This window comes from Pelecanus crispus, chromosome 13 (assembly GCF_030463565.1).
Source record: "Pelecanus crispus isolate bPelCri1 chromosome 13, bPelCri1.pri, whole genome shotgun sequence".
Lineage (NCBI taxonomy): Eukaryota > Metazoa > Chordata > Aves > Pelecaniformes > Pelecanidae > Pelecanus > Pelecanus crispus.
The window spans coordinates 23,277,226-23,297,146 of NC_134655.1; the positions used below are offsets into that span (position 1 = coordinate 23,277,226).

A 19,921-nucleotide genomic window follows, 5' to 3' on the forward strand; every position below is an offset into this window, starting at 1 on the left:
ACAGGAATAACAAGAATATCCACAGGTTATAATAAAACAAACAGGACTTTTGGAAGGAATTGAAAAATCTTGTGTTTCGGAGAGTTGTAACTCTCCGGAAAGGTTCTGCGTTCTCCACGGGACCGAGCCAGGAGCATCCCTGCCCCTTCCCTCGGGCAGAGGCTGGCGGATGCCATCCCAGCTGGATCTTCTGTGTCCGCCGGGGCTGAAAGTGCTGGGTAGGAGCAGTGTCCTGCGGGGCTCCCGGAGGTGTTTCATCCCACACAGCTCTCCCAGATGTGTCTCCCAGGTCCCCCAGCGTGGATCTGGCCGCCGGGGGGGAGATGCGTGACCCCCCGGCCCCTGCTCCTTCCCACCACGCCGTCGGTGCTGGTGCTGCTCTGCACTCCCACCTCCTGGAGACCTCCAGGAGCAGGAGCACGGGGAGGAGGGGTCTTGGGGCACCCCTGCGTCAGGCTCCACTCTCTCATCCCCACAAGGTAGGAACACATCTGCCTTTTATCCCGGCTTTCCTCACCTCGGCGGCAGATACTTGAATTTACATCCCCGCTCCGATAACTGAGTCATCTGGGTCCTGGAGCAACAAGGCACTTTCATGTCATTAGTTAGGACCCGTTAAAGCCAAGGGAACTTAAGAAGATGCTCAAGCGCTCGGCCAAATACGGCTCCTTCGCTGACTCAAGGTCTTGGAGAGTCCCTTTGAAATCAGTGGAAAAACTCCAGTAGGGCGAGCAGAAGCTCACGAGGGCTTTGAGCCGACTAAAGGCAAGCTAGATAGTTTCAGGAAAACATATCTGTAGAAATGTATACGTCTACGTTCCCACTTCAGAGTGCAAATATTAAAAAAAGGTGACTGTACAGTTTACTCTTAACCTACAACCGTGACATAAATATCACCAAAAGGTATCGCCTTGCTGCGGGTCACCTCAGAGCCTCCACGCTCCCAGATCCTCCACCCTCCCAACAACAGGATGCGTCTGTCCACAAAAAAAAAAAATGAAGTTAAATGCCTAGGCACACCGCTCCTGTACCATGCAGTATTTCATAGTCAATGACTAGCAAGCCCGTGGGTATGAAGGAAGGAAAGGCTTGCTTTACATATCAATGCTTAGAAATATTACATAATTCCACTAAAGGCAATGGTTAATTGTCGGGTGCCAGTTAGAGTGATTACATCTGCCATCTCTCAAAGAAGCTGGAACGCTGTCACTCACTTTGAAATGGCTTGCTGCATTCATCAGTCTGGATGGCACAGAGAAGTTATAACCGTACAGGCCATATGGAGGATGTAAAGAACAATTAAGTGCTTCCCGAGCAATGGGACTTGATGGGAAAATGTTTCCAGATGCATGTAATCCGTACAGCATTTGACTAGCAGAATTGGGTACTTGTAGACATTGCCCGCTTAAGTCTTCAGCTTTAGCATTTTTCAGATTGGTTATGCCGAGGGAAGATAGTTTTGGCATATCCACCATGAAGTGGGGTACAAGCTGCGGGTTGGTGCCTCCCAGTTTTTCGTGGCTTGGAAAGATGAGAGACTGTTGCCTTAAGAAGCTCGTAGGACAAATCTTGTAGTAGAGGGGCACATTGAGGTTGTGTAGGTAGGTCTCGGGGCACGACACGCCAAGGCTGCTCGCCGACAAGTGGAACGTAGGAGGTGAGCACGACGGAGAAAGCAGGGGGTTGAGAGGAGAGGGTGTCCCGCCGCTGGAGGTCACCGGCGAAGAACTGGAGCTCCCACCTGAAAACGAAAACAGAAATGGTCCAGGCTGGGCTAGCTGATGTTCACAGCCAAGGAACCCTTGGAGGACTCCTGCTCTCACTCCGCATCTCCCTGCTGCCAGCGTCCGTCCAAGCACAAACCCGTTCCAAAAAGCAGCTCCTGGAAAATGGGAAGATCCGTCCGTAAATTATTTGCTGTTGTTACCTGGCACTTGTCTAAGAGCAATATTCACATGCGTCTAATCCCATTCTTTTGGCCGGGACAGCTACGAAGTTCGGCTCCACACGTACAGGTACCTGCTGGGTCTGCGCCTCGCTATACGACCGATAATCTTCTCCCGTTATACACGCACCGTTGCTATTTCAGGTTCCCTATTTTTCACGCAAATTACAGGCAGCTTTTTCTCCTTGTATATAAGAACAAAAAAAAGTATTCAGCCTGATGGAGAATTTTTTTTTTTTGGACCTTCCTGCTCACGGGAATTGACTAATTTTACTTGGCTTCCCATGCAATTTGAAACATATACTTGAATACTATAGGCGTCTCCAGAAACTTTAAACGCACGTGTCATTTTAACATTCTCCTTTCCAAAATGAATCAATGGACACTTTCATAATTTGGGAGAAAAGCAACGCCGGCTTGCTTCACACGTACTGCCGAGGCTGCTGGTGTATACTGTCGCTGTTCGGCACCGGCTCGCCGCTCCTCTGGAGCAACAGCAAGAGGAAAAACTGGGAAGCGGCGGCTGCTTTGGCGTGGGAATGGGGCTCTGGAGCTGCCGTCCCCGGTGCTAAACAGATGCTGGTTTCATCTAACGCCGTTTAAGAGCCGTACGTCTCTGCTGCACATTCATCGCCACATTCTTCTAGAGTTTCCCCCCCCACACCACCTTACTTTCATTTCTTACCAAAGTCACTAGAAAAGGAAGGGAACGCAAATCGGGTTTGCTCCGTGATTTTCTCTATTTGCATTTAATTCCAAGTGATAGACCGTCTGGGTGTGAGCTGGTCAGACTTTACATGCAACCAGCAACGCAGACTCAACTGCAAAACCAAGCTCGTGTATCGAACCTTAAAGAACCCACAAAGATTGGGGCCGTGGCGTGAATTAATTTTGCAAGCTGCCGGCGAAAGGAGTACCTTACGGGTTGGGTAACACCATTCGGCACCTATTTGCGGTAATCCGGGAATGGTTTTACGGCTTGAACGCCTCATCTCGCCCTTCCCCGCTGACGCCAGCGGCTGTTTCAGTACCGACAGCAGCAGGGGCAGGGATCCGGTCCTCGCCCGCCGCGCGCGTCCCGACGTCCTCCCAGGACTCGGGGACTTCTGGCCACGTAAAACGACGGGATGGAGCCGGTATTTGTGAGCGCGAGGCAGCGAGTGAAGCCCTACGCAGCTGGCTGTAGCAGAGCAAACGAGCGTTGCTGTCTGCTTCCAGGTATCCTAAGAAATAACAGCACGCCGCTTCCAGTACAAATTCGGGAGCGGGGATCGCAGCGGGGAGGGCAGAGCAGCTCAAAGAGCAGATTCTTTCTGCCATTTCTATCAGGCTTAGAAATCCGAATTTTATGGCCAGTTCTTTCTTCAGCATGTTCATGCTTTCTTTTCATCTACCTTCTGGTTTTAGGGCTTCAATATTTAAATTTTTCAGCTTTTCTTCAGAGATACAGTATTATTATTAGTGGAAATGGAGATTTTGTTACATTTACATCAGTCCGGGAAATTAACCCTGAAGAAAAATACCAATTACATTAAGACTAGCAAAAAAAAAAAAAAAATCCCAGGAAGCCCTACTATTTTAGCATTTGTACGATAATAATTGCAATTGCTCTTCTCTCCTTCCCCATCACAGCCCAGCCCTCGGGACTGCATCGCAGCCTGCAAAACGGGTTCAAAAAGGGCTTTTTGCATAAGGTCTTTTCTAAATAAATGAATTTTAAAAACCCTCTAGTTCTTTTCACAACCCAGTAAACCTCTTAATTTCTCCTGAATCTGATTTTTTATGTCTCCGCATTTCTACACCTGTACAGCACGACTTTTTGATTTTTTTTTTTTACTAATTTTACTGATAAATTTCCAAAGATTTACTGATTTTTGCAGTAGTTCCCTGCAGACAGGAATGATTTGGTCTGCCCCAAGAGTTTCTAGTATAAATGAGAGTGAAGCTGGCGCCTTTAAACCCAAACCGGAGTGCTCCAGCGTGCAAATGCTTGGTTAGTTTTGCTTTTTTTTTTTTCCTGCAGTGCTATGAATAATCGGTTTTCAAATACTATTTCCAAAAGCCATCTTTTTTCTGGAAAAGGGCTGGGAGAGACCGGCGTGCGCTTGTCAGGCGGAGGGAGAGCGTTTTCCCTGAAAAACTTTTCCCTGTGTTTCTGGGGAGTTAGCGGCTGCGGGACTGCTACATCCTAAATAAGAAATAATTTTATTTTCTGTCGCACAAAGCGTTTGCTGGCACAGAAGTTGCAGGCTGCAGAAGACACCGGCGCTCGGTATTATCCTGTTTCTAGCCAATATTCCCAAACGGGTTGGAAACGATTAGTGTAACGGGATCAAAGCCGTAACAACCCGGCTCTAAATCAGCCTCCCGCGTATTCCGGGATAATTTTTTTTTTTTTTTTTTCCCCCGATCATCTCAATCCGATCGCAGCTGCTGCCAGGGGATGCGGGCGACCGCGCCGTTCCCCTGCTCCCCCTGGGGCCAGACCCTGCCCCTCCAAATCGCTTTTAACAGGAATTTTTTTTTTTTTTTTTTCCCTTTCTTTTCCACGAAAACACGTGGAATCGGCTTCCCAAAACGTTCCGCTGGCCACCGGTCGGTTTTCTGCACCCACCTCGTTCTCCCAAGGGTTTCGAGCCCCCGCGGAGCCCGGCGGGCGCCCAGCCCCGAGGCCACGGGGAGAGGCGGGGGGCAAGGGGGCAGCGAAGGGGCCTTACCCGGGCTGTCTGCGCCGAAAGCCTTGAAGTCCAGGGCGAGGGGGGGGCCGCCACGGGTAGGTCTCCAGGAGCCCGTCCAGGACCCCCCTGCGGGGGGGAGACCGGGCTGAGGCCGCGGCAGGGCCGGCGGGCGCGGCGGGGTGGGCGGCGGGGCGGCCCCGGCCCTTACCTGTTCCTGCCGGGATCCCGAAAACCTTTGGCGAAGGGATTCCTGTCGATCTTCAGCTTCGTGATCTGGGAGCGGGGGGAGCGAGAGGGGCGGTTGGGGCGCGGGGCGGGGGGGCTGGGACTGGTCCCCGGTCCCGTCGGGGGTCTCCATCCCCCACGGCCCCCCGTACCGTCGGGGGTCTCCAAACCCCTGGTCCACGGTCCCGTCGGGGGTCTCCATCCCCCACGGCCCCCCGTACTGTCGGGGGTCTCCAAACCCCTGGTCCACGGTCCCGTCGGGGGTCTCCATCCCCCACAGCCCCCTGTACCGTCGGGGGTCTGCAAACCCCTGGTCCACGGTCCCGTCGGGGGTCTCCCTTCCCTGTCCCCGGTCCCATCGGGGGTCTCCATCCCCAGCTCCCGGTCCCATCAGGGCTCTCTGGTCCCCAGCCCCGGGTCCCGTCGGGGGTCTCCATCCCCAGCAGCCGGTCCCTGGTCCCATTGGGGCTCTCCATCCCCCCCCGGCAGCCGGTCCCGTCTGGGGTCTCCCTTCCCTGTCCCCAGTCCCATCAGGGGTCTCCATCCCCAGCAGCTAATCCCTGGTACCGCTGGGGCTCTCCATTTCCCCCCCAGTCCCCGGTCCCGTCGGGGGTCTCCATCCCCAGCCCCCAGTCCCGTCGGGGCTCTCCCTTCCCTGTTCCCGGTCCCGTCGGGGGTCTCCATCCCCAGCAGCCAGTCCCCGGTACTGTCAGGGCTCTCCATTTCCCCCCCAGTCCCCGGTCCTGTCGGGGGTCTCGATCCCTGGTCCCCGGTCCCGTCAGGGCTCTCTGGTCCCCGGTCCCCAGTCCTGTCGGGGGTCTCCATCCCCAGCAGCCGGTCCCCGGTACCATCAGGGCTCTCCATTTCCCCCCCGGTCCCCAGTCCCGTTGGGGGTCTCGATCCCTGGTCCCCGGTCCCATCAGGGCTCTCTGGTCCCCGGTCCCCAGTCCTGTCGGGGGTCTCCATCCCTGGCCCCCGGTACCATCGGGGCTCTCCCTTCCCTGTCCCCGGTCCCGTTGGGGGTCTCCATTCCTGGTTCCCAGTCCTGTCGGGGGTCTCCATCCCCGGCCTCCGGTACCATCGGGGGTCTCCATCCCCGGCCCCCGGTCCCGTCGGGGGTCTCCACGCCCCGTCCCCGGTACCTGCTGGTTTTGGTAGGCCGTGACGGTGGTGAACTCGGTCTCCTGGAAGGAGAAGGTCTGCACCCCCTCGGCCGGCAGCGACTGGATCTGCGCGAGGTCGAAGCGAGAGTCCTGGGCGATAACGTGGACGCGGGGCTTGTACTTGTGCATGGACTGCAGGATGATCTGGCGGGGGGAGAGGCAGGCTGAGCCCCCCCGGGGGGGGGACAAGCCCCACACCAGGCACGGGTGGGACCCAGCGCTCAGCCCCGGGGCGGGAGGGACCCCTCGGCCGCAGCGTGGGCGCTGCCCCCCCGGGGCGATGCTCGCCCCCCCCGGGGTCCCCTCGGCGGGGCTGCCCCACACCTACGTGCCCCTTGTCGTCCATCTCGTTGTTGGTGAGCTTCACCCGGTCGAAGCTGACGATTTGCCTCATCCAGGTCTCCCCCGAGCAGGGGGAGTCAGGGTGGATGTAGAGCCGTGGGGTGATGCAGGAGTGGTCCGTGTTCCCCGCCACCATCCACTGCGAGCTGTGATAGACGTACCTGGCCCGGGCCGGGCCGCGGTCAGGCGGCGGGAGCCCTGCCGCGACCTGCCCACGCACACCTATAGACCCTATACATTCACACGAGCCCGGCTGTGTCCCCCAACCCCTATTTCACCCAACGCGCGGGGGGCTGAGCAGCCGGCAGGTTGCGAAGGCTTGCAAAGAGGGGTCCCGCGGGGGCGGCCGCCCCGTACCTGTATCTTTTGGAGTCCACCGGCACGACGTCGATGGCGATGTAGTACTGCTTCAGCGGCTCCAGCCCCTTCACCTTCACCCTGACCGAGGGGAACATCCTCCTGCGGGCAGAGGGGAAGGTGCCTGAGCCAGGGCTGCCGGTGAAACGGCCGAAAGGGGTTGGGAGGGGGGGGAAGAAAAGGAAAAAAAAAAAAAAAAGGGGAAAAAAAGTTTTGCAAACTCAGCAAAAATAGGGGAATAGAATAGGAAGAAAAAGACCCCAACCAGGGTAAAAAAGAAGAAGAGAAAAGAAAAAAAAGGTGAAAAAGAGACAGGGAAAAAGCAAAGCGAGGGGACAGAGGAGGGGGAGCGGGGCGGGCGGCCGGTACCTGCCGGCCTTGGTGATGATCATCTCGGTGCCGATCTCATGAAACCTCCTCCAGAGCTCGGAGCCCTGCAGCTCCACCTGCACCCCGGCCCCCGCCTCCCGGCTCTCGCCGCCGGCCTTGGGCCGCTTCTCTGCGGGGAAGAGAAACGGGGGCGGGCGGCTCGGGTGGGCTGCGGGGGGCTGTGGGGGGAGCAGCGGCCCTCGCCCCGCCGCCCCGGGGGTCCCCTCCGGGCATCCCCGCCGCTACCGACCCGGCTCCGGGGCTGCTCTGCGGCTCAGCCTGCAGCCGGTCCCGCTCTCCTCATCGCGACCATCCGGTCCCTTCCTCTTAGCCGAGCGTCCCACCAAGGCTTCCACGGAGAACGCGTGAGCCCGGGAGCTGAGCGCCATCCCCCCTGGGCCAGGGGGCTCCCCGGGAGGCTGTGGGGCTCAGGTGGGCAGCGGGGGTCCCGGCGGTGGCTCCATCCCAGCCGGCACCCCGCGAGCCTCGCCCGGCCGCCGCACAGCTCCCGTCGAGGGGCAGCGGCCACGGCGGGGTCCTCTCGCATCCAACGGAGTCAATCCGGCGGCTGCGGGCTCCACTGTTTGTTTTGGAAACTGGTGGGAGCGTAAGAAACATTGAGTGACATTTCATAGGAGTAACGGGAGCGGCGGGGGGGGGGACGGGGGGACAGGGGGAGGGAGGGGAGGGCGGGCGGTGGAGGGGAAGAGCGGGGGAAGAGGAGCCAGCCCCGTCTAGGATCAATAAAAGAGTTACTGTTCTCCATTAAATTGTAAAACTCAAAGAAATTTGACATAATTGCACACTAGGGGCCACTTTTCCAACAAAAGTGCAAATAACGTTTAACCAGAACCAGCACAAAAAAAAAAAAAAAAAAGGGGGGGGGGGGAAATGGGAAAAAGAAAAAAAATGGGAAAAAGAAAAAAATAGGAAAAAGAAAAAAAATAGGAAAAAGAAAAAAGAAATAAAAGGGACTAAAGGCGAGGGGGAGCGGTGGCCGTGTGGAGCTGCAGGCGTGGGTGCGACCGGGCTTTGCCCAAGGACAGACCGGGGTTCACCCCCCGCCAGGCACCCCGGCTTTTGTTTGGGCTTTGGCGGGTTGGTTGTGTTTTGGGGTGATTTATTTTTGGTGGGGTTTTTTTTGTTGTTTTTTTTGTTTTGGTTTTTTTCTTTCTTGAACAGCAGCAAAGCCGCCCCCGCCCGCCTGGCATCACCCCCGGGGTGTTTCCACGGCTCCGCTCCCAGCTGCGCTGAATTAGGGGCAGAAATCCCAGTTTTCCACTCGGGCGGTTCCTGGGAGCCCCTGCACGGCCGGGCCAGGGCCAGGGCTGGGGCCGGGGGGGGGGTGCTCCGGGCCGGGGGGCTCCAGCCGGGCCCCGCAGGTGCGTGGGGAAGGGGCTGCGCTGGATTTGCACCGCGATTTTGGGGCCCCCACCGTGGAAGTCCCGGCCCTGCAAAGGCTTGGACGCACCACGCTGATTTATTTTCCATCCAGGCGCCCTCCCCAGAGCCGGCACCAAAGGGGATTCCAGGGCTCAGCCTTTTTTTTGGGGTGGCATTCCCGCTGAGCAGGGTGGGGGTCCGCCTCCCCCCATCCCCAGCGCACCCCTCGCCCCGCTGCCGCTCCCTGCACCGCAGAGGCCAGCGGGAATAGATGAGCCTTAACGGAAAAAAAATGTGGAAAGGGATAAAATTCACAGCCAGCTGAAAAAGCAGGCGGGGGGGGGGGGGAGCTGTGGCTTCGGGGCAGGCAGGGGACGGGGTGCAGCACCCCGTGCCCTGCTCCCAAGCGCTCCCAGAGTCTCAGGGGAGCACTGGTTTATAAAACTGTTTCACTTTCCAGGATTTCTTGCCGTATTCGTTAGGGTCTGCGCCCTGGTGCACGCGTTTCTTCCGAGCCTCGGGCTGGCAGCAGGGTGCAAGCTGCGTTGTCTTCGTGGAGGCAACCAAAAGCCAGCCTCCGCCGGGCGCTGTGTGGCCCAGCTCTTGACAAAGGCGTGCTCTACACGCGCCAGGCTCGCATCGTTATCCTCAAATCCCCGTGCCAAGGATGCTCATCGCTCGGTTTAAGGTGGGGTTTGCACGTCGATACTCATTTATACACGTCTGTACTCATGTACACTTTTTAACACACATTTATACGCCAGATGCGTACTCATTTATACTTTTTAACACACATGTATACACCAGACGTGTACTCATTTACACTTTTTAACACACATATATACACCAGACGTGTACTCATTTACACTTTTTAACACACGTTTGTACACCAGACTCCTGGCCTATCTCACCGGGACAGGAGTTTGTCGAAGGAAAAGAGCTTGGAGGAAGAGACCTTTTCTGCAGAGTCTGAACCTGCTGTACAGAAGCCAAAGTAGATGGCGATTTAGGACTTCACTGGCTTTTATTTTTTTGCTAAAATGTTACCTCTGCATTCATCACGTGGCAAAAAAAACCCCTCTCTTTCTCTGCAAAATGACGACCCTGCAGAGGCAAGCTAAACCTAAGGCACAGGGGTGGTTCTTGAAGGTCTGGCTGATGAATATCTGGGTGATGGAAAATGTGATGAAAAACGATTTCTAGGACCCCCTCCCACCCCCCAGACTCTACGCGACGTGGCGGGCAGGAACGAAAGCATTGCACTGCCCGCTTTCCTGCTGCTGACTTTTCCCCGCGTGCACGGTCCCGGCGCCGGCTCCGGTTGGGACGGTGCCCGCAGGCTGAGCGGGGAGCGGAAAGGGAGCGTCCCAGTCTGCAAAAAGGGGCTCTGGAAGAGGCGGCTGAGCTCCTGTTGAGCTCCTGATGGAAAACTAAGGACGCCGTCGGTCAGGGCAGCTGGGACGGACTCATGTGGGCTGTCAAATGGTGGGAATGTCGATCTGCTGGAGGGTAGGATGGCCCTGCAGAGGGACCTGGACAGGCTGGACCGATGGGCTGAGGCCAACTGTGTGAGGTTCAACAAGGCCAAGTGCCGGGTCCTGCACTTGGGGCACAACAACCCCATGCAGCGCTGCAGGCTTGGGGAAGAGTGGCTGGGAAGCTGCCTGGCCGAAAAGGACCTGGGGGTGTTGGTCGACAGCGGCTGAACATGAGCCAGCAGTGTGCCCAGGTGGCCAAGAAGGCCAACAGCATCCTGGCCTGTATCAGGAATGGTGTGGCCAGCAGGAGCAGGGAGGTGATTGTTCCCCGTACTCGGCGCTGGTGAGGCCGCACCTGGAATGCTGTGTCCAGTTTTGGGCCCCTCAGCACAAGAAAGACATTGAGGTGCTGGAGCGTGTCCAGAGACGGGCAACAAGGCTGGTGAAGGGTCTGGAGAACAAGTCTTACGAGGAGCGGCTGAGGGAGCTGGGGGTGTTCAGCCTGGAGAAGAGGAGGCTGAGGGGAGACCTGATCGCTCTGCAGCTCCTGACAGGAGGGGGCAGTGAGGGGGGTGTTGGTCTCTTCTCCCAAGTAGCTAGCGATAGGACGAGAGGAAATGGGCTCAAGCTGCACCAGGGGAGGTTTAGGCTGGAAATTAGGAAAAATTTCTTTACGGAAAGGGTGGTCAAGCATTGGAACAGGCTGCCCAGAGAGGTGGTGGAGTCCCCATCCCTGGAAGTGTTCAAAAAACGGGCAGAGGTGGCACTTCGGGATATGGTTCAGTCTGGTCTGCCCTTGATTGGGTTAGAGTAGACTTGGTAGTGTAGGTTAACGGTTGGACTGGATGATCTTAAAGGGCTTTTCCAACCTAGACGATTCGATGATTCTAAATAAGCGTAGGGCAGGATGGCTCTGGAGTTTGCCTCCCCAGGGCTTTGCAGAGCTGGGTGTAACCTGGGGTTACGCAGGAGAGGAGCTAGCCCGGCGCTGGGAGGAGCGCAGGCGTCTCCTTCAGAGCGGCTGATGCCGATTAACTTTTGATTTAACTTTTATTGAGGGTAACGATGCTTAATCGTCCTTCACAAAGGGTCTCCGGATCCGGAGCCCAGCTACGCCGCGTCATGCTCTGAACGAGACGGCGGGTTTGGCCCGCTGCGTCTCCGTCCCTCCAGCGACGGCCGCCCGCGGTGGCCCTGCAAAGCCCCAGACCCCGCTGGCGTGCTGTCCCTCCCTACGAGGCACGGTCGGATGCTCCCGCCTCACACCTCTCCCACCCGCCTCGGGGGGCTCCTCGGGCTCCTCACCCACCGCCGTCCCGGCCCGTTTCTGTGGGACAAGAAATGGATGGAAACCAGGGCAGGGGGAGAGGCTTTGGGAGGTTTTCTTGCTCTGCCCTCGCCCCCAGGCAGGATCAGCTCCACCTATGCCGATCTTCATTCCTTTTTACAAAGAGAAATGACACAAATACCGTAAACATGTTCATAATTAGAAGAGCACAAGCTCGTGATTTCAAAGCAAGGTGAACCGCGGGTCCTTCCCGGAGCCCGGCCGGGGCTGAGGCTGCGCTCCCCAGCGCTGATAGAAGCCAGCTGAGGGCATTAAGTGTGAACCTTTATCTCTGCTGACATGACATATTATTAAAAAGTATTTCAAGTAATCTTTTATTTCCTTAGCATTGCAACACGTTTCAAGAACTTGGCCAGGGATCAACCAAGCCTTTTTAATTTCCTACAATGCAAAATAAAACAAAAATAAAGCCCAACTGAGATGATATAATCAGGAACATTTTGAGGGTTTAGGTCAAATTAATATGTCAGAGAAGGGTTTTCAGGGGACTTGGAGAGCTTTAATCTGTCAAAGACTGACGCAGACCCTTCTTGGACTTTGTAATCTTATTGTCTTTACCAAATTATGTGATGGTATGTCATGTATTACCGTCATCAGAAAATCGAGCAAATAATCATTTGGCAAAAAGTTCAGAATAACTAACTTAATTTTAAAGCAAGTGTTATACAATATGCCAGAAATGTTTGCTTAACTTGAAAATGATCTTTTAATACTGTCCATTAATCTGTTAAAGCACACAGGTAAACTCCAAACACAGACTTTGCCGACCACTTTAGGAACAGACTTCAAGAGATTTAATTGTGTTCAAGCTGCGCTCAATTTTACCAAGATTTACTTTGCATTTACCAAAACAAAATAAAAAAAAAAAAACAACAAAGCAAATGAAACCTGACTTGTGGCTTAGGGGTAATATTTTAATATCACCTGCACTCAATTATGCATCTAATACTTGTATCTTTTATATCTCCACCTGATATGTCATAGATTTATATAAAGCTGCAATTATAAATTTGGTGCTAGGGCATTTTCAGTTCTAACGGATAAACTCGAAGGATTGTTTGTTCTCTGCTTCACAAATCACTAGCAAAAAAAATCTTTTTTTTTTTTTTTAGCATTTAGAAAAAAGACGGTCTCCAAACCTGCAGTTTCTAAGCAGAGAGACGCGGCACCGCATCGCCTGGTGTCGTTACACGAGCCCCGACGCCTCGGCGATTGCTTCAGCGTGTAACCAGACCGCGCGTACTCAAGGCTACGAATGGGTGTGGGTGCACCTCCTGCTCCCCGCTGGTGTACGGGACGTGGGCTGTGCTCCAAGCAATCTTTTTGGGTGGTGCAACTCCTCTTCCCTCGCAGAGACGCAGCCGGAGCCACAAAGCAGCGAGCCCCAGGCCGGTCCCTTGTCCCCGTGTGCTCTCCCCTCCCTGGCTTCGGTGGCACCAACCTCACCTGCCCTCACATCTTCCCTTTTCCAAATCTCTCCTCTGCTGTGAAAACGTACTTTAGGATTGATTTAACCACATTTGCACACACTCCTCATTTTTTATTCCAGGGCTCACAGTCCAGTTTGCATTTTTTTTCAGTTTCCCAACCTTACTGTTACTAGTAAATAAATAATCTGTTCTTTTCAGATCCCAGCCTATTTGCTTGTCCTGTTGTCGATACAAATGTACGTGCTGCCTCAAATCTGACAGGGATAAACCTGACGCTGAAGAAATGCAAGCTAATATCTAATATTCCAATGTGCAAATAATAGCCTGTTCTCGGAAGAACAAAAAACAAACTTACGGACGATACAGTGTGCCACAAAGAGCTGCCACGATCAACCCGGGAAAGGGGTGGAAGGTTTGTTATGGGAGTATGTTAAAGCTATAATAAAACAATTTCTAAATGCTCTGGCTAATACACAGGCTGCAGCTGGAGTGGATGTGACCGTCAGCAGAACAGCCCTTCTGCGGGCTGAAACAACGCCGGTTTGGGTTCTACGAGAACTGGAACTTGCAATATTCAACTTTACTTTTTGTAAATGTAAGTACCGCTTCATATGAGTTCTTAACTAATTGCTTATTAACAGATTAACAAATATTTCTTTTTCTAAAATACAATCTTTTAAACAGAAACTCCTGAAGTCTAAGTAAATCCTGGCAGAAAACACCCATAGTAGCTCACAACAGCGCTTAGGAGATTGTTTTCCCTTACATTCTCAAGTGTCCGGTCCCACAGCAAAGCTTTAATTTCATTCTCCACCTTATTTTGCCCATAATGAACTTGGAAAAACGTCCGCTCTTACATCCAAGCGCAGCGCGATAGCATGCACCCTCCGTCCCCCGTCGGGCTGCAGCACCACGGCCCTTGCTCTCAGGAACAACCCCAATTAATTTGGTGGCAAAAGTGGCAGATCTGGGGAAGAAATGGCTGGCTTATGGCGGTGGACAGCCGGTGTTGAAGTCTCTCGGTTGGTTGACCTCCTAAGGAGGTTCTTCACCGCCACATGCACGGCGTTAGTTAGAGATATATTCAAATAAATCTCCGTTATGTTATTTTATACATAAGCCCCAAAAAAGACTGCACAGGGAATGGGATTAAACTTCAGGAAAGTGAAGCAAAAACAATATATACAGCATTTGGGGGGAGTTAAAACAAATTAGGGGACTCGGATCACTTCATGATGAGAGAAGGGTTGGTGCTGTTCCCCACCGCAGCCAGGGAAGTGGAGGAAGGGTCAGCAACCTCCGCTTGCCGGCGGGGTAAGGATGAGACCACCGTGCGCGTCTCCAGTACCAAGACGTGACACGCCACCGCAAGAACTTTTATCCAGCGTCTCTGGCTGCAGTTGCATGCCCTGTTGAGAGATTTCCCGGGACCGCCAACGTGGCTGGGGCTGCGTAACGGGGGCTTCTGTCAGATATCTCACTGCAACCTCAAAATATTTTCTGGAAAAGCAAGATGTCTTGGCCCTGTGCTGCGAGGAACATTTTTAGGGTCGCCTTTCCTAGGCTTTTGGCCGGTGGTTGTGTGCGAGGAGAAGCTGCTCCATCCCTTCTCCAACCACCTCTGCTCGAGAAGCCCCTGCCAGCCTGGCCATCCCCCCGAGCAGCTTTCCCATCACCTTTCCTTCATCGTGACTTCTCCAGAGCTGAGAAATAAGACCAAGACCCGGTCCCTTCCCCCTCTAAGTAAAAGGAAAAATTCCTGCCGTGTTGAACTTTTCTCATAATACTTAAAGAAAATACTTAAAGAATGTGTAATAATAGGGGATTTAGAGAGAGCAAAATTAACCAGATGGACGAAGCAAAAAACCCTTCAGAATGGCACTAAAATGTATCCCATCCGGCTTTACCGCGGGGATGAGCTCCGGGGGGAGAGAGGGTGACCCCACGTGAGCCCTGCGAGCTGCGGGACCCCCTGTCCCCAGGGCCACCCCTGCTCTCCTCACCGGTGGAGCGTAGGGAGGGAAAAGCCAGAGTTCTCGGTTCAGCTGCCAGGGAAACCACACAGGAGAAGTGAAATTAAAATAGTTATGGGGAAGCTGATACTGAGTTATTCTATATTCCCGGGCAGGAGTGAAGCCGGGCAGACCCGGGGCCGCCTTTCCTGCGCTCCCCGCTCGGCGCCGGGGCCAGGCAGGTCCGGCCATGGAGCATCCCGGGCTCTTGGGAACCCCAACTGGGGTCTTGCTGGCAGCCAGCCCTTTCACAGGCAGCAATCGGAGGGCAACAAGCATTTTTAAAGAGGAAGGTGATGTTATTTTTACAAAATACAGCCTATATTCTGGTTTGCTTCACTTCAAATAGTGACTGGATACCTTGAGACAGCCCCTCGGTGCTGGTGCACAGGGGGAAGGTCCTTTGATGGCCTTGATCATATTGTCTGCTCTGAAAGCAAAAATGGGCCAAAGTCTCCCGTATCACCAAGATTTGGGGCCAGGGAGGATGAGGGTCCACAGTACCAACACGCGTCCCAAACAGGGTCGGGCTTGCAGATCCCACCCGCATGAATGGTGGCTGCTGTCGGGGCCAATACTGCACCTCCTTTACCAGGCTGCAACAGCTGCCTCTCCCTTGCCATCACTGCCCCAGTGCCCTCCCAGGCCCACCGGCCCATCCACCGGCTGCCAAAATCCCCGTGGAGACCGTGCCTGCGCAGCCCTGGGGCTCGCTCCGTAAGGAAGCAATGCCCCGGGGCTGGCGACGTCTGCGGAGCCGGGCCGGCACAGGGACGCTGGGGAGTCCCCCGGTCTCCAGCGGTGCCTTTTGCGGTGCGGCCAAGAGCCTGCTCTGGAGGGTGGCTTAGAAAATCAGTCCTGCCAGGGACGTTCAGGTTTATTTATTGTTCACGGAGAAATTGCAGGTTATTTGGGCTTGCCTTTCTACCTCACCAAATCCTGATGTCTTCAATAAGCTTCGCTCCCGCCTTCACTGGGCTTGGAGAAGGTGGGTCCAACCAAGATGCGATGATTTATCCCCGGTCCCGCTAGCTCTGGTGCAGAGCGCTTTTCCAACCGTTTGGTCGCGACTGGTTTCTTTCCGCCGCCGCCGTCTCTGCACCACCAGCACTTTGCTGGAGGAGTCGGCCCCAAGACAGGTTTGAGACTTTTCCATCCCTGTCTGGAAAGATAAATGCAAACTCTGGCCTTAAACAGAGCCCACACCTGGGAGAGGCCGACCGGCTGTGGAGACGCAGCTCATTCTCTCCTTGGTTATTGTGGCTAATTATTGCTGTAAATGCAAATACAGAGAGATGAGAATAAAAGCTTGGAAGGGGTGATGCACTGGGGAGAAGGACAATAAATCACAAGTTTTGCAAGGAAGCTTTCACTCATCTTCGAAGCACTGATTTTTTTGAGTTGTTAGCTTGCACTTTGGTTAAGGAAGCAGCTTTTGAAATTAAACAGAAAAGATAAAATCTTAATATTTCATAAGATCTGCCAATACAAATATCTGTCGGCAGATATGTAAACTAATAGCTTTTAAAACAAGAAAAAAAATCACATGAAATTTTCTAAGGAGGGTGATGTCACCCCCCAACCAAGCTATCTATTCTTTGTATTTGAAATTAAAACCGCATGAACCCTCCATGCAAAGCTGGGTGAAACTGCTTTTTCAAGTATCCCCTTAGGGATGATGGATATTATTTTCTGGTTTTAATTTTAAAGTAATAAATAAATGTGATTGACTTGCCACCCAATAGCACCGAGTTGCGCAAAATAAGTAAATGCAATCCGTGCATGTTGATGTACAGGCAGTTGCTATATAAAATCTGTCAAAGAAGTCTATCTATGGCTGGTGTTGCTGGAGTAGAAGAAAATCAGTGTTAGCTGAACTGGTCAACAAGCTTCAGCTTCACAAGGAATTCCAGCTCAGAGCAGAGGAAAATCTGCCTCCACGGTACTATCTCCCTTTCCAAAGTTTCCTTCTGGCTGCACTGGGTCACAGGCTGCGGACTGTAAATTATACAGCCAAAAATCAAATGATCTTTTTCAATAAGGGAAGAAGAAAACCATGCAATGATTTAATATATGAAGCAGTTCAGCCTGTGGCTTTCTCTTCTTTGCAAATGCGGACAGTTCTGTTGAGATCCAAAACCCACTCCAAACCATCCAAATTAGCAAATAACCATCTGGCCTGGTGGCTCAACACCTCCCGTGGCCATAAATCCAAATCCCAGCAACATTAGCAGGGGATTTGCTCTAAAAAACAAGCTCTGTCCTCAAGTAATGTAAAAACAAGGTGAGGTGGGGAAGGCTTGTGGGAGAGCCACGGCTCGGGGTGGAGCGGGCTCTGGCCGAGCATCCACTGGCTTTCAGCAGGGAATGGGGCTCTTGGCTTGCAAGGAGCATCCCCTCCTCGACTCTCGGTGCCCCATCCCATGGTTGGGCTCTCCAAGCCCTTCCCCGGGGTCTGCCACCCCCGCCCAGCACCGTCCCCGCAGCACTTCTCCATCAGCCTGCTCTGTCCCAGCTCCGAGACTCCGTGCACGCTCTTGGCGTTCACCAGAACCATCACGGACATGGACTGGTGCTTACCAGCTCTAGTTTTCTTTCTAAGGTCTCCAGGACTAAAGCAAGTCAAGCATGCAAGTGCTAGAGGAAAGATCTTCCTATCTGAAACGCAAAATCCTCCGCTCTGGCCAGGGTTGTTATGATCTGCAAAGAGTTTTTCCATCCTTGGTTGGAGCCCAGGCTGCAGAATAGGAAGATTTGGAGGAAACAAAATAGGTTTCCTTGTTAAGCGCAATACATTGATCTCAGCTCCTTTCCTTGCGTATTTTTTTTAGATAAGGGGCAATTTAAAATTGGCAGTATGGAGATAATATCCCTGAGAAGCCTTGTCAGCAAGCAGAAGAGATACTGGCAGAGCCCTGAAATCCTCAAAACCACGGTGCCTCGGGGCACCACAGCCCTGGGAACTCGAATCAGGCCCTTGATCTGGAGCATCTGCCTTCATTAATACTCTGCCCTGCCAGTCTTGGCCAGAAGGCTGAGTTATGATTATAGCTCACGCACAAAAAATTTGCCTCTTCCTAACCCTCAAGACCTGGAACTAGCAGCTGAGTCTGATTTTGGCTCCGCAGCAAGTTTTATCCATCGAAAAGTTGTGTATTTTTTGCACATCTGGTTGTATTTGGGGGTGATATTACCTTTCAGTGCTGCTCAAGTCTGTCTGTGCCCATTAGTTACCGGAGTAAATAGCCCCTTCATCTGCTGAAGTGCGCTGTGGGGAACCCAATGGACATTTTACATTGAAATATAATTGGCAATTCATTAGCGATCCCATGTTTGAAGGCTTAGGACTGAGCATGGCATTAAACCAAGCGACGGGGCAGGTTTCGCTTCTCCTACGATAGTGCCACCAAAGGCAGAAGGTCAGACGGCTCCTACACTGCCAGGAAAAGTGGTTTGGGTTGAAAAAAAAACCCTTTTAAAAATGCATCTTATTCCAGAACACAAACATGCCCGGTGCCACTGAAGGTGAGTGGCCTTGAAACCTCTCCTGGTTTTGCCAGAGCACCAAAGCCCTGCAGAGGCTCCCCAGGAGAGGCTCCAGCGCCCGGAGCTGCACCAGCCCCGGCCCAAAGCCGCAGCCCCTCAGGGGTCACCCCGTGCGCTCCCATGCGCTTTGACTTCACTCTTCACTCCGCTTTCTCTTCCTCCTGGGACCCGAGCGGACGGCACGTGTAGGGGCAGGGGAGCTGCTATAAGATGTAGGGAGATGGACTACGTATTCTTTTTTTTCTGGATTTCTGCCTACGTTCTTGCATCTGCTCGCTTTTATTGTCCCACATTCCACAAACTTAAAGCACTTCCATACATAACAGAATTAATCCAGTTCATTGCAAATCACGATGAAGCTGATGATACCAAACGCTTCCGCTCTGCACATCCTCCAATTCCCGATCCTCCGAAATGGCCAATTCAGTGAACCACTGAGGCGTCGGGGAAGCTTCACTTTGCTGTTGGAGGGCAGGGAAGAACTCAGAAATCTTTTATTTAACGTACTTTCACGACGGGCTTTGTTAGCATCGCTCACCCGGCGCTACCCAGCCCTTGGGCAGAGCGGAGCTGCCGGGAGCTCCCCGGGAGCCGCTGCCATCCCCAAGCATCTTGGGGGCGAGCGATGCTCGGAGCGGGAGCATCCCACCCGGAGATGGGCTCAGGAGATGCTGCCAGCGCTCTCTGCCCGACGGAGAAAGCCAGCAGACGGGAACCCTCCTGCTCCCCAGGGCTCGTTTAGCTGTGGGTGATGAATCCCAGTTGCCCTGGAGAGATCTTTTCCCCGTCTGAAAAAGCAGCCACGGCTTGGAGGCCACTTGCAGACGCGCAGCCATCCCTACCGTGGCACTGCCTGGCCCAGCTCAATGTGGTTTCTATTACCCTGTCCAGGCAGCTGGAGTTTGGAGGTAAGAGGACTGAAAAACGTGTTATCCTCTAATTGCTATAATGCAGGATATAGCCGTGAAATAAGGAGTGAATCTGTGCTCCACCCAATCGTAGGGAATAAATATTCAGAAGACAGCACTGGGATTCTTTTCCCCACTTATAATTTATATCAACAATAAAATACACACAAGATTATTAGAAAATTAATGCAAAAAAATCCTGTCTCCATGGCTGGCAAATACAGTTGAAAGATAGAAAAGGGGGTATGGGATCTGTGGCTCGGTCACCGGGCTCGGCTGCGGGACCGCGGCGTTTGTTGCCTGTTCCGCGGAAGGCGGCTGCTCTCACAAACCAGCCTGCAAATTTCTGGCAGTTATTATATGTGCGAACAAACCCGAGTTTGAAAACTATCTCGGTTTGTTTACTTTCACAAAAATCAGGAACACATTGGGAATTATTTGCAAGACACAAAGAGAAGCCTTCATTTATCAAGGACTCAATTCAATAAATAATATTAAAATCCTACTACTACCGGGAAGCCTGCAGACCCCACGCTGGGATCTCACGCATGCCGGAGCCGACGCTGCTGCAGGGAGCTCTCGGACGGTTTCTCAATCGTAAAGTTATGTGAAAGTTTTAAATTTAAAAGAAGAAAGTTAAATTAAAAACCCGTAACTGTTTCTGGCTTGGCCTCCGCGCCTACAATTGCATCTCAGGTCACTGCAATCAAGTGTGGTTGAAGGAAAGCGATATTTTT

The 19,921-nt window shown here is 53.3% G+C and overlaps 1 protein-coding gene across 1 annotated transcript; it reads right to left on the reverse strand.

The window, feature by feature from the left end:
* Nucleotides 1-1,130: 1,130 nt before the first annotated feature.
* On the reverse strand, nucleotides 1,131-7,468 carry TBX22 (T-box transcription factor 22). Its single transcript, XM_075720726.1, is given in 9 exon segments — nucleotides 1,131-1,741; nucleotides 4,663-4,708; nucleotides 4,710-4,749; nucleotides 4,832-4,896; nucleotides 5,991-6,155; nucleotides 6,340-6,514; nucleotides 6,711-6,812; nucleotides 7,080-7,209; nucleotides 7,330-7,468. Coding segments are annotated over 9 exon segments (1,473 nt in total).
* Nucleotides 7,469-19,921: the final 12,453 nt, after the last annotated feature.